Below are 14,463 nucleotides of genomic sequence, written 5' to 3'. Positions count from 1 at the left end.
AATGTCTCCTTATCAGAGCTTCCCAGGTGCTGCTGGCTCTGGCTGGAGGGTTTTAAAACAGGACCTGTACTCTTAAGCCTTGTGCTGGAGGGAAAAAGTTGTTTATTCAGTAGCACTTTTCATTACTTGAGGAGCTACCTATTTAAACCCGGGGTTAGTTCAATGTTTTCAGTTCAGCAGTTGTTTCAGTAAGTACTGGGAGGTTTGGGTTAGAAGAACCAGGGAGAACTTTGGAAGGTGGCTGCAGCTTAAATTCCCGAACTGAACTTTGCTTTGATCGAATCATGCTAACTTTGCTTTGCTGAACTGGCCAAGAAAGCAACTTTGCATTGACCCTGGCTAAAGATGAGGTTGTCACCAGCGTGTCTCAGAGCTCACAGTTTGAGTTTATTTGCAATGTCACCACCAGCCTTCAGGTACTTCTGGAGTCATTTTACTGGCTCTGATTCCTGCCAACCTTGTAGTAAACTTCCGTTCACTTGAAGAGTTGGCAACTTGGGATTTCTCTGCCTGTTAATGAAGGTGTAATTGCTGCCCAGACAGACACCCATGCAAAGTGCAGGACAGGAGGAAATCAGCCTGAGGCAGCTTAGCCAAGGTGTAAATGCAGTTTGTGTTCCCCCAGGCCCAGCCCTGTGGTCTCCTGTTCCCCCACAACCTCTGCGATGATCCTTAGAGAATTTAGGATTGAATTCCCAGCTGGATAAGACACGTAGGGCCAGTTCTGCACAAGCCTGAGCTCCTTCAGCTCAGAGCAGCTCCTCCACAGGAGCACGCTGATACAGTGGAGAGGAGCTCTTACCTGGAATGAGACCACAGTGCCCCATTCCCCTGCCTGTGGAAAACTCTGGAAGTGGTGTAACAGAAAGGAGTGTGGCTTCCTTGTCTGAGAAAGAATCTGCATTTTGAATCTCTTCTTCTCTCTCCCTCTCCCAGTAATCCTTTTTCTTTTCTTACCAGTTGAGCAACGGTTCAATAGGCTTTGGGGAACTATTTGTTCTCCTAGAATTATGTTTCTGAACAGTAATGAGCAACCCAGGGCTTTACCAGTGTGTGTGAATAGGCAGATTTCATTTCTCCCTGTGACTCACTTTTACTCCTGTTTGCACTCTGCTGCTGGGCACTATTCAAAGTGAAATAGGGGAAACTCCTCTGCTGTCTGTAGAAAGTGTAGCTAGGAAAGGAGACCGAAGAAAGGAGAAATGCAGAAGATTTTTCCAGGTGTGGAACATGTGATTTTCACCTAATGGGAGTGTGAAGACAGGATCCGGCAGGGATAAAACGAGGGCGAGATGTCTCTGCCCTTGTGGCAAAGTTACAAACTCTTTGCAGCTCTGAGATCTTCAGGATATAAAAGCAAAGAGCTACGTTGTGCAACCAGCAGGGATTTGCATCTTAAATCTCAAACAAGTGCCACTCTCAACAGCCTGACGTGAGAGGGTGCCTTAGATATAATATCATTCTAATATTCTACTTTATAATATTATACTTTGCCTTATTTATCAGGTTCAGATGGCTGTCAAAGAGCACAAAAGAAATCTGAAACAAGAAAGAAAAAGCCCACCCCTTCAGCTCAAAGATATAGTGCAGAGATATTGCGTGGCCACAATTCAGAAGCGAGGGAGCAATTTCCTAGGAAAGAGATTTGTGTCCTGCTTTGTGCCTGGAGAGAAATGCCCGGTGTTACCATTGTAGAGATTACACGGTGACTATCCAAATAGATTGAGATTTCTAGATTAGCTTTAAAAACCCTGCAAAAGAATTCTGGTAAAAGCAAATGTCAAGGAATAGATATGAAAATTTATCTGAGTTCTGCATTCACGTGTCTTTCACCAAATCCACGACTGTAAGGTTATTTGTTGCGATTTCAGCGTGACATTTATGTTTCACCCCCACAAACAGGAGTAACTTAGCACAGACAGCCTGTTTGGAAAGAATCTGTCATGAAAATACAACTAAAGTGAATAAATTGACGCTGATGAGCCTGGAGTTAAAAACAAAAGGTGACTCTTGGGTTTTTGGTCAGATGAAAGAAATAGATGTCAGGTTCCATTAAAATGAAATCAAAACTGGATCTGGTTGGTGGATAACACACACTCACTGAGGACAGTAATTTCCATCTGGTAGATGAAATCCCTTTTTGTTGGTTTTGTTAGAAAACCCTCATCAATTCAAATAAGTCTCAAGGTACTTTGATTTCGGCCTGTGGAAAACAACTGCCCAAACCTGTCTGAATTAAATCATTACCAGAAATTTATAAAACAAATCAATAGCGATAAACTTCCTGAAACAACACAGTGACTTTTCACTGGAAAATGTACAGTTTGGAGGAGAAGGAACATTACCTTAGGCAGTGGTTTCTTCTTGGCACAGTTGATCCCCCCAACGAAGACCATGTTGGGCATCACTGGCCTGACGTACTCGAACACAAAGTCAAACCTCAGGATCCAAATGGCAGCGGAGCTCACAATGTCTGTGAGGGACATGTCCCTCTGAAGAACTTCAGAGGAAAACTTGAGTGCTTCTCCATACAAACTGTTGCAGTACTCAAGCTCCAGGAGGGAAACCAGGGCGTTTTCCACCCTCTGGAAAAAAGTCATGCGGTCTGAGTTGAAGGTGAACAGTCTCGGGATGTAGGGCAGAGGGCTCGGGCACTGCGGGGCTGCAAAGTGCAGGTTGCACGGGAATCCCCTCATGAAGAACACGAAGGGCAGGGAGAGATGATGGGCCAGGATGGGCCCGCACATGAAGAACGGGTCTGTCAGGAGGGCGTCAAAGCCGCTTTGGTTGAGGAACCTCAGGGTCTCCTGGCTGCGGAACATGTCCTTGCACTGCCCAAAGAAGGTGCTGAAAAGGTGCTCCGAGGCCTTGTGCAGTGCCAGGGCGTTCAGGGGGAAAGGCTTCTCTGTCAGGTGCATGGCCACGTATTCCTTAAAGGAGTTATCCAGCTCTTCCAGGGTCTGTGTCACTGGGAACGTGACCACCTTGTAGGCCTGCGTCGTCTCCATCTGCCAGCTCACCTCGGGAACCAGCACCACCACCTCGTGTCCTCTCTCGCTCAGCTTCTCCACCACTTCCTGCATGCTCAGCCAGTGGCTTCCCACCATGGGCACCACCAGGAGCTTCCCTCCGTCCGAGAGGCCGGGCAGGAGGAGGAGGATGGAAATCCAGGCACAGCAAAGCCTCAAAGCCATGTTGCTGCGGCCGCAGTAGGGGCTGTGGAAGAGAGTTCTCCTGCAGGTTGTAGCCCGAAGATGCTTTGGAAAGCAACTGATGGGTGGATTTGTTGCGTTGTGCTTTATGATAATCCTGTAGTTAATGATTCACTGCTTTGAATTGTGGGTGGTTTGCTGTTTTGCCTTTTCCCTCCTTCCTTGGAAAGCCAGATTGGGTGACCCTCTCAGTGCTGAGTCACTGGTGTTCGATGAGCTCCTGGACCTGCTACTTGGATCCCTCAGGACTCCTTGTCTTTGTTGTATCTCATGTTTCACCTTGGCCAGGAGCCAGGGAGGCAAACTGGGTGTGAGCAACTCCCAGCACAGCAGTAACAAATGAAAACAGCCTCTCTGTGCTGGAGACACAGATCCTCAGATGATTCCTCCAGGGATGGAGCAGGAGACCCTTAAGGCTCTTGTGAGCCGGCAGGAATCTCCTCGGTGCCAGGGACAGCAGGAAGAGGTGCTGAGAGAGGCTGGCCTGGCAGCTGAAGCCCAGGTTCTCCCTTTCCAGAGCTGTTTCCCAGCCTGGGAGGTGGCCCTCAGGTAGCTGAAAACTCCTCGCCACAGGACTAAGACAAGCACTAAATGTGTTTTAGCAACCAGCGGAGCCCCAGATTTGAGACCTGACTCAGCAAAGGAGCAGGTCCAGCACAGGTGAGATTTCCCAAGATCCATCAGCCTCACAGCATTGCCATTGATGCCAAAACTAAAAATAATGCACCCCTGGATATTCAGAGCCATGCAGCTTCCATCCCTCAGGCACACGACTTCTCTCATCTCCCTTCGTGCCACAGTCCGTGCACCAAAATGAACTGCATTGTTTTCCTCATATCAGCCTTTTTTATTTTTTCCCTTTTACCAATGTCTTTAATTATTTCTTCACGTGGAGAAACTACTGGAAAAGTGGCAGAGAGCAGTTTTCTTTCAGAAAATAAAATATTTGAGCTTTAGAGTAGGGGGGAGAAGCTCTGAGGTAAAAGTGACTAAAATTCTCTCTGAACCTTTCATTATAAACTGTAAAGAAAAAGAATAATAATAATAATAATAATAATAATAATAATAATAATAATAATAATAACTACTAAATATGTTGAGATTTTTATAAAGCACACTTAGAGCTGGTTGTTGGGGAGCAGACCAGTTTAGCAAGCAGCATTTCTCACAGAAATAGGTTAATTGATGTATTCTGTGATGGCACCCCAGCTGTTTGCTGAAGTGGGGTGAGGAGAGGGCTGGTGGGGAAATGTCCTGCCCTCCCCTCTCTCCTGCTGCAGGATGAATTTTCCATCCAAAGCTTCAGCCTGAGGAGTGGGTGCAAAGGCAATCCCGGGATGGGTGAAGTTAATCAGTACCTCAGTTTGTTTGTGAACTTGCCAAAGGCTCCCTCAGTGGGCCTGGTTATCCCAGGTTATCTCAGCCAGGAATTTTGGAGGAGCTGGACTTTGCTGGGTTCAAGGCAGGGCGAGGTAAAAGTCACTCCCTGCTTACACGTGAGCAAGGGGACACTGGGAACGCTGGATTTGGGGCAAAAGTCACAAATTTGGAGGCAGCCCTGTCCAGAGAGGTGCAACAGAGCTGGGGAAGGGGCTAAAAAATCTCCTGAGCTGAGGGAACTGGGGGTGTTTATGGAGAAAAGGAGGCTTGGGGGGACCCTGTCGCTCTCTACAATTCTCTTGACAGGAGGTGGGTTGGGATTGGGCTCTTCTGCCATGTCCCAAGGGAATGGACAAGAGGAAATGGCCTCAAGGTGCCCCGGAGTGGGTATTAGAAAAAAGAATTCCCTGGAAGAGTGGTTAAGCACTGGAAGAATTTGCTCAGGGTGGTGGTGGCGGAGTCGCCGTCTCTGGAAGTGTCCATGAGGAGCCTGGATGTGGCACTTGGGGACGTGGTTCAGGGGTGATGATGGCAGTGCTGGGGTGAGGGTGGGACAGGGTCATCCTGGAGGTCTTTTCCAAGCTTGATGATCCTGTCGGGTGCAGGCTGGGCCATTCCAGGCTCAGGAGGGAGTTGTTAGGGTAGCTACAACACACTGGCCAAGGCTGGAATAAATCCATGACAGGAGGTCCCAAACCCCTCCAATAAATCCATTAAAAGAAAGCCTCAAACCCCTCTAATAAATTCATAACAGGAGATCCCCAAATCCCTCTAGTAGACCCATGGCAGGAGATCCCAAACCTCTCTAATAAATCCATGGCAGGAGATCCCAAACCTCTCTAATAAAACCATGGCAGGAGATCCCAAATTCCTCTAATAAACCCATGGCAGGAGATCCCAAATTCCTCTAATAAACCCATGGTGGGAGGTCCCAAACCCCTCTAATAAATCCATGAAAAGAGAGCCTCAAATCCCTCTAATAAATCCATGGAAAGAAAGCCTCAGACCTCTCTAATAAACCCATGGCAGGAGATGCCAAACCTCTCAAATAAATCCATGGCAGGAGATCCCCAAATCCCTCTAATAAACCCATGGCAGGAGATGCCAAACCTCTCTAATAAACCCATGGCAGGAGATCCCAAATCCCTCTAAAAAACCCATGGTGGGAGGTCCCAAACCTCTCTAATAAATCCATGAAAAGAAAGCCTCAAACCCCTCTAATAAATTCATGGCAGGAGATCCCCAAACTCCTCTAATAAACACATGGCAGGAGATCCCAAACCTCTCTAATAAATCCATGGCAGGAGATCCCAAACCCCTCTAATAAACCCATGGCAGGAGATGCCAAACCTCTCTAATAAACCCATGGCAGGAGATCCCAAATCCCTCTAAAAAACCCATGGTGGGAGGTCCCAAACCTCTCTAATAAATCCATGAAAAGAAAGCCTCAAACCCCTCTAATAAATCCATGAAAAGAGAGCCTCAAATCCCTCTAGTAAATCCATGGCAGGAGGTCCTCAAACCCCTCTAATAAATCTATGACAATAGAATCCCCAAGCTCCTCTGGTAAATCCATGAAAGGTGATCCCCAAGCCCCTCTAATAAATCCACAAGAGGAGATCCCAAAATGCTTTAATAAACCCGTGGCAGGACGTCCCAAAACCCCTGTAATAAATTCATGAGAGGAGATCCCAAATGACTGTAATAAATCCACGCCACAAAACGACTGTTTGTTTGAAAGAAGGAGCTGGTCTTTACAGAATCCCAGGATGATTTGGGCTGGAAGGGACCCTAAAGCTCATCCTGTTCCACCCCGTGCCATGGGCAGGGACACTTTCCACTATCCCAGATCGCTCCAAGCCCTCATCCAGCGTGTCCTGGGGCACTCCCAGGGCTGGAGGTCCCACAGCTTCCCAGGACGCCCCCTGCCCTCACGCAGGGGAAACTACAACTCCCAGCATGCCCCGCGCGCCTCCCGCCCTCCCCGCGGGCCGCCGGTCCCGGCGTGCTTTGCGCGGCGCCACACAACAAACATGGCGGCGGCCGCGGGGCCGTGGCCGTAGGGCCGGGCCGGGCCCGGTGAGTGAGGGGCTCGGAGGGGCTGGGGATCGCCGGCCCGGGGGAGACTGCCGGGCTTGGGGGGCTCCTGGCATAGGTTCATTAGAGGGGCTTGGGAGCCTCCTGTCATGGGTTTGCTAGAGAGGTTTGGAGGTCTCTGCCTGGGTTTATTAGCGGGTTCTGGGGTCTCTTGGCATGTGTTTCTTAGAGGGGTTTTGAGATCTCCTGCCGTGGGTTTATGAGAGGGGTTTTGGGTCTCCTGTCATGGGTTTATGAGAGGGGTTTTGGGTCTCCTGTCATGGCGTTATTAGAGGGGTTTTGGGATCGTTTGTCATTGATAACTTAAAGGGGTCTGGGGATCTCCTGCCATGGATTTCTTAGAGGATTTTTGGGTCTCCTGCCATGGATTTCTTAGAGGATTTTTGGGTTTCTTGCCATGGATTTCTTAGAGGATTTTTGGGTCTCCTGTCATGGATTTCTTAGAGGGGGTTGGGATCTCTTGCCATGGATTTACTAGAGGGGTTTGGGAATCCTCTGGCTTTACTAGACCACTTTGGGACCTCTTCCATGGGTTTATTAGAGGGGTTTGGAGATTTCTGCCTGGATTTACTGGATGGGTTTTGGGGTCTCCTGTCACGGATTTACTACAGGATTTTGCATCTCTTGCCGTGGATTTGCTGCGGGATTTGGGATCTCTTGCCATGTGTTTAGTAGAGGGTTTTGGCTTCTCCTGCCATGGCTTTGTTAGAGGGGGGGTTGGGATCTCTGGCTGTGGGTTTATTGGAGAGATTTGGGGATGTCCTGCCGTGGATTTATTGCAGCCTTGGCAGGCGGAGGAGGCCCTGTGCTCTGAGGTGTCCCTGCTCTGTGAAAGCACCGGGCCATCCAGAATTCCTTGCAGGCGACATTCCTGTGTGGTTTTTAAGGGAAGCAGCGCTCGGAGGATCCAGAAATAAGGAGCGAGGGAGGATTTGGCACTCGAGTGCCTCTCTGGAGCGGTGGGTGGGTGGTGTCTCCTGGATATACGGCCCTTTTTTGGGATAAACAATCCACTCAGGAGCTGCTGGGCATTCAGGGAGGAGAATAATCTGCATGCTGAAGTGCAACAGGCCTGGCTGGAACCAGGAATGAAGGCTGGGAGACAGCTAGGAATGAGTGCCAAGGCCAGGAATTACATCCAGCAGCTTGGGAGGAGGGGCCTGTACAGAGTTTTTAAGGCAGTCGAGGGGTAAGAGCTGCATTCAGAGGAGGAAAAGCCGATGCAAAGTGATTTATTTTCTATTTATGTTCATTGGGAAAGTGAAACTTTAAAGTCTTTCTACTTTAATGTCTCAGGTGAAGAAGTTCCAGGGGTTTGGAGGAGGTGGATAAGGATAATCAAAGGAAGGGGCCAGTTCATGTGTAGGAGCCTGACGTGAGAGGATGCCTTAGATATAATATCATTCTAATATTCTACTTTATAATATTATTCTTTGCCTTATTTATCAGGTTCAGATGGCTGTCAAAGAGCACAAAAGAAATCTGAAACAAGAAAGAAAAAGCCCACCCCTTCAGCTCAAAGATATAGTGCAGAGATATTGCGTGGCCACAATTCAGAAGCGAGGGAGCAATTTCCTAGGAAAGAGATTTGTGTCCTGCTTTGTGCCTGGAGAGAAATGCCCGGTGTTACCATTGTAGAGATTACACGGTGACTATCCAAATAGATTGAGATTTCTAGATTAGCTTTAAAAACCCTGCAAAAGAATTCTGGTAAAAGCAAATGTCAAGGAATAGTTATGAAAATTTATCTGAGTTCTGCATTCACGTGTCTTTCACCAAATCCACGACTGTAAGGTTATTTGTTGCGATGTCAGCGTGACATTTATGTTTCACCCCCACAAACAGGAGTAACTTAGCACAGACAGCCTGTTTGGAAAGAATCTGTCATGAAAATACAACTAAAGTGAATAAACTGACGCTGATGAGCCTGGAGTTAAAAACAAAAGGTGACTCTTGGGTTTTTGGTCAGATGAAAGAAATAGATGTCAGGTTCCATTAAAATGAAATCAAAACTGGATCTGGTTGGTGGATAACACACACTCACTGAGGACAGTAATTTCCATCCGGTAGATTGTCATAGGTTAGCAAGCATAGTCCCGGAAGGGATATCCTTGCTAAGGGGTGCTTACAGCTTCCTCTGGGACCTGACAGAACCTATCAGCTGGCCAGTTTGAATATGGACAATTCTTTAAGCCACTTAAAGTTGTGACTGCCTCTGTGATCCACACTTAAGAATAGACAAACTCCCCCCCAAGCTCTCTCTCGTTTCCGGTGCTGGGACAGGTGGCTGCAGGCCCCGTGCAGGGGCCAGTGGGCCACGGCCATTCTGGAGCCATGGGCCTGTTCCAGCCGTGGAACCCCCCCCACTGCCTTGCCGTGGGCAGCCAGAGCAGCTTGGCTCTCCCCCTCTCTCCACTGCGATAAAAATTCAACATTCCAGCTGCAAAGCTGCAAGGCCGAGGTGAGATTAACCCTTTTATTGCTGTGAAGAGCTGAAAACCTGCGGGAAGAGAGAGAGGAGGTGCTTAAAGCTGAAATTCTGTTGTGAAGCTATGATATGTCAGAGTATCCCGTTGTAATTTCATGAAGATATGGGGGGTGGAGTGTTCAACTCGTAAGCAATAGGCAGATGCTGACGCAGCTGTAATTTCATGACAAGTTTGGACAGGGAGAGATGAACCAGATGAGGACTTTTGCTCCAAACGGGAAAGGAGAAAACCTCAGTTCCTAGAGATGCTCCCAGAGATAGTCTTAAAGATGAAGATGAGGAAGACCCTTTGCTCCCAGGGAAGGAGAAGGGCCTCTGTTTTTTTGTTTCTGAATGGCTCAACCTTAAAATTGTACCCCAGAAAACTTTCAAGAGTGGACCCTCGAAAGCAGTTGCAGGAAAAGCTGCAGGTCGGGGGAAGGGACTCACATTGCGAGCAGAGAGACTCCTCTTCCTAAATGGACTGAACAATATTTGGAAGTGGGTGGCTGTCTCGGTGTGATACTGTTTTCATAGCACGAGCAAAAAGAGACTTCTCTTTCTAAATGGACTGAACAAGGTTATTATGGAAGTGGTAAACAGACTGAACATCTCAAGGGTTGTCTTTTTACATTGTCAGTGGGAGAGGGGAGGAAGGTGGGGGGAGGAGGAGAGTTCTGAAGGTGTGGTATAATTTTTTTTCCTTCTTTTAGGTCTGTTAAATAAACTTCTTTATATTCTCTCAAGTTTGGTGCCTGCTTTGCATTTCTCCTAATTCTTATCTCACAGAAGATAAACAGGAATGAGTATTTTAGACCAAACCACTACACTAAATTGGTGTTTCTGCCCGGTTACAAACTGAACCCGTGACGTAGATGAAATCCCTTTTTGTTGGTTTTGTTAGAAAACCCTCATCAATTCAAATAAGTCTCGAGGTACTTTGATTTCGGCCTGTGGAAAACAACTGCCCAAACCTGTCTGAATTAAATCATTACCAGAAATTTATAAAACAAATCAATAGCGATAAACTTCCTGAAACAACACAGTGACTTTTCACTGGAAAATGTACAGTTTGGAGGAGAAGGAACATTACCTTAGGCAGTGGTTTCTTCTTGGCACAGTTGATCCCCCCAACGAAGACCATGTTGGGCATCACTGGCCTGACGTACTCGAACACAAAGTCAAACCTCAGGATCCAAATGGCAGCGGAGCTCACGATGTCCATGAGGGACATGTCCCTCTGAAGAACTTCCGAGGAAAGCTTGAGTACTTCTCCATAGAAACCGTTGCAGTACTCAAGCTCCAGGAGGGAAACCAGGGCGTTTTCCACCCTCTGGAAAAAAGTCATGCGGTCTGAGTTGAAGGTGAACAGTCTCGGGATGTAGGGCAGAGGGCTCGGGCACTGCGGGGCTGCAAAGTGCAGGTTGCACGGGAATCCCCTCATGAAGAACACGAAGGGCAGGGAGAGATGATGGGCCAGGATGGGCCCGCACATGAAGGCCGGGTCTGTCAGGAGGGCGTCAAAGCCGCTTTGGTTGAGGAACCTCAGGGTCTCCTGGCTGCGGAACATGTCCTTGCACTGCCCAAAGAAGGTGCTGAAAACGTGCACCGAGGCCTTGTACAGTGCCAGGGCGTTCAGGGGGAAAGGCTTCTCTGTCAGGTGCATGGCCACGTATTCCTGAAAGGAGTTATCCAGCTCTTCCAGGGTCTGTGTCACTGGGAACGTGACCACCTTGTAGGCCTGCGTCGTCTCCATCTGCCAGCTCACCTCGGGAACCAGCACCACCACCTCGTGTCCTCTCTCGCTCAGCTTCTCCACCACTTCCTGCATGCTCAGCCAGTGGCTTCCCACCATGGGCACCACCAGGAGCTTCCCTCCGTCCGAGAGGCCGGGCAGGAGGAGGAGGATGGAAATCCAGGCACAGCAAAGCCTCAAAGCCATGTTGCTGCGGCCGCAGTAGGGGCTGTGGAAGAGAGTTCTCCTGCAGGTTGTAGCCTGAAGATGCTTTGGAAAGCAACTGATGGGTGGATTCGTTGCGTTGTGCTTTGTGATAATCCTGTAGTTAATGATTCACTGCTTTGAATTGTGGGTGGTTTGCTGTTTTGCCTTTTCCCTCCTTCCTTGGAAAGCCAGATTGGGTGACCCTCTCAGTGCTGAGTCACTGGTGTTCGATGAGCTCCTGGACCTGCTACTTGGATCCCTCAGGACTCCTTGTCTTTGTTGTATCTCATGTTTCACCTTGGCCAGGAGCCAGGGAGGCAAACTGGGTGTGAGCAACTCCCAGCACAGCAGTAACAAATGAAAACAGCCTCTCTGTGCTGGAGACACAGATCCTCAGATGATTCCTCCAGGGATGGAGCAGGAGACCCTTAAGGCTCTTGTGAGCCGGCAGGAATCTCCTCGGTGCCAGGGACAGCAGGAAGAGGTGCTGAGAGAGGCTGGCCTGGCAGCTGAAGCCCAGGTTCTCCCTTTCCAGAGCTGTTTCCCAGCCTGGGAGGTGGCCCTCAGGTAGCTGAAAACTCCTCCCCACAGGACTAAGACAAGCACTAAATGTGTTTTAGCAACCAGCGGAGCCCCAGATTTGAGACCTGGCTCAGCAAAGGAGCAGGTCCAGCACAGGTGAGATTTCCCAAGATCCATCAGCCTCACAGCATTGCCATTGATGCCAAAACTAAAAATAATGCACCCCAGGATATTCAGAGCCATGCAGCTTCCATCCCTCAGGCACACGACTTCTCTCATCTCCCTTCGTGCCACAGTCCGTGCACCAAAATGAACTGCATTGTTTTCCTCATATCAGCCTTTTTTATTTTTTCCCTTTTACCAATGTCTTTAATTATTTCTTCACGTGGAGAAACTACTGGAAAAGTGGCAGAGAGCAGTTTTCTTTCAGAAAATAAAATATTTGAGCTTTAGAGTAGGGGGGAGAAGCTCTGAGGTAAAAGTGACTAAAATTCTCTCTGAACCTTTCATTATAAACTGTAAAGAAAAAGAATAATAATAATAGTAATAATAATAATAATAATAATAATAACTACTAAATATGTTGAGATTTTTATAAAGCACACTTAGAGCTGGTTGTTGGGGAGCAGACCAGTTTAGCAAGCAGCATTTCTCACAGAAATAGGTTAATTGATGTATTCTGTGATGGCACCCCAGCTGTTTGCTGAAGTGGGGTGAGGAGAGGGCTGGTGGGGAAATGTCCTGCCCTCCCCTCCCTCCTGCTGCAGGATGAATTTTCCATCCAAAGCTTCAGCCTGAGGAGTGGGTGCAAAGGCAATCCCGGGATGGGTGAAGTTAATCAGTACCTCAGTTTGTTTGTGAACTTGCCAAAGGCTCCCTCAGTGGGCCTGGTTATCCCAGGTTATCTCAGCCAGGAATTTTGGAGTAGCTGGACTTTGCTGGGTTCAAGGCAGGGCGAGGTAAAAGTCACTCCCTGCTTACACGTGAGCAAGGGGACAGTGGGAATGCTGGATTTGGGGCAAAAGTCACAAATTTGGAGGCAGCCCTGTCCAGAGAGGTGCAACAGAGCTGGGGAAGGGGCTAAAAAATCTCCTGAGCTGAGGGAACTGGGGGTGTTTATGGAGAAAAGGAGGCTCGGGGGGACCCTGTCGCTCTCTACAATTCTCTTGACAGGAGGTGGGTTGGGATTGGGCTCTTCTGCCATGTCCCAAGGGAAAGGACGAGAGGAAATGGCCTCAAGGTGCCCCGGAGTGGGTATTAGAAAAAAGAATTCCCTGGAAGAGTGGTTAAGCACTGGAAGAATTTGCTCAGGGTGATGGCGGAGTCACCGTCTCTGGAAGTGTCCATGAGGAGCCTGGATGTGGCACTTGGGGACGTGGTTCAGGGGTGATGATGGCAGTGCTGGGGTGAGGGTGGGACAGGGTCATCCTGGAGGTCTTTTCCAAGCTTGATGATCCTGTCAGGTGCAGGCTGGGCCATTCCAGGCTCAGGAGGGAGTTGTTAGGGTAGCTACAACACACTGGCCAAGGCTGGAATAAATCCATGACAGGAGGTCCCAAACCCCTCCAATAAATCCATTAAAAGAAAGCCTCAAACCCCTCTAATAAACCCATGGCAGGAGATCCCCAAATCCCTCTAATAAATCCATGAAAAGAAAGCCTCAAACCCCTCCAATAAATCCATGGCAGTAGATCCCAAACCCCTCTAATAAATCCATGGCAGGAGATCCCCAAATCCCTCTAGTAGACCCATGGCAGGAGATCCCAAACCTCTCTAATAAATCCATGGCAGGAGATCCCAAACCTCTCTAATAAAACCATGGCAGGAGATCCCAAATTCCTCTAATAAACCCATGGCAGGAGATCCCAAATTCCTCTAATAAACCCATGGTGGGAGGTCCCAAACCCCTCTAATAAATCCATGAAAAGAGAGCCTCAAATCCCTCTAATAAATCCATGGAAAGAAAGCCTCAGACCTCTCTAATAAACCCATGGCAGGAGATGCCAAACCTCTCAAATAAATCCATGGCAGGAGATCCCCAAATCCCTCTAATAAACCCATGGCAGGAGATCCCAAACCTCTCTAATAAACCCATGGCAGGAGATCCCAAATCCCTCTAAAAAACCCATGGTGGGAGGTCCCAAACCTCTCTAATAAATCCATGAAAAGAAAGCCTCAAACCACTCTAATAAATTCATGGCAGGAGATCCCCAAACTCCTCTAATAAGCACATGGCAGGAGATCCCAAACCTCTCTAATAAATCCATGGCAGGAGATCCCAAACCCCTCTAATAAACCCATGGCAGGAGATCCCCAAACCCCTCTAATAAACCCATGGCAGGAGATCCCAAACCTCTCTAATAAACCCATGGCGTGAGGTCCCAAACCCCTCTAATAAATCCATGAAAAGAGAGCCTCAAATCCCTCTAGTAAATCCATGGCAGGAGGTCCTCAAACCCCTCTAATAAATCTATGACAATAGAATCCCCAAGCTCCTCTGGTAAATCCATGAAAGGCGATCCCCAAGCCCCTCTAATGAATCCACAAGAGGAGATCCCAAAATGCTTTAATAAACCCGTGGCAGGACGTCCCAAAACCCCTGTAATAAATTCATGAGAGGAGATCCCAAATGACTGTAATAAATCCACGCCACAAAACGACTGTTTGTTTGAAAGAAGGAGCTGGTCTTTACAGAATCCCAGGATGATTTGGGCTGGAAGGGACCCTAAAGCTCATCCTGTTCCACCCCGTGCCATGGGCAGGGACACTTTCCACTATCCCAGATCGCTCCAAGCCCTCATCCAGCGTGTCCTGGGGCACTCCCAGGGCTGGAGGTCCCACAG

The 14,463-nt window shown here is 48.4% G+C and overlaps 2 protein-coding genes across 2 annotated transcripts in view; both read right to left on the bottom strand.

Moving 5' to 3' along the window:
* The window catches only part of LOC138113452 (UDP-glucuronosyltransferase 1A1-like), a 35,304-nt gene extending 32,012 nt beyond the window's left edge, over positions 1-3,292 (bottom strand). Inside the window, exon 1 of the mRNA XM_069021670.1 lies at positions 2,346-3,292. Within this exon, the coding sequence (XP_068877771.1) occupies positions 2,346-3,194 (849 nt within the window). The 5' untranslated portion in view covers positions 3,195-3,292. The remainder of the gene's footprint in view (positions 1-2,345) is intronic.
* Positions 3,293-6,709: 3,417 nt separating this feature from the next.
* Positions 6,710-11,197, bottom strand: LOC138113454 (UDP-glucuronosyltransferase 1-6-like). Its single transcript, XM_069021673.1, has one exon. It carries the CDS (start codon positions 11,096-11,098, stop codon positions 10,148-10,150), a length of 951 nt encoding a protein of 316 aa, XP_068877774.1. The 5' UTR covers positions 11,099-11,197; the 3' UTR covers positions 6,710-10,147.
* Between the last annotated feature and the right edge of the window lie 3,266 nt (positions 11,198-14,463).

This window comes from Aphelocoma coerulescens, chromosome 7, assembly GCF_041296385.1.
Source record: "Aphelocoma coerulescens isolate FSJ_1873_10779 chromosome 7, UR_Acoe_1.0, whole genome shotgun sequence".
NCBI lineage: Eukaryota > Metazoa > Chordata > Aves > Passeriformes > Corvidae > Aphelocoma > Aphelocoma coerulescens.
Note: the sequence above shows the minus strand (reverse complement) of the source record. Positions and strands in the feature narration are given on the sequence as shown.

Bases quoted from the DNA above. Each gene is read 5' to 3' on its own strand.
- LOC138113454 (XM_069021673.1), bottom strand. From the start codon at position 11,098: ATGGCTTTGAGGCTTTGCTGTGCCTGGATTTCCATCCTCCTCCTCCTG.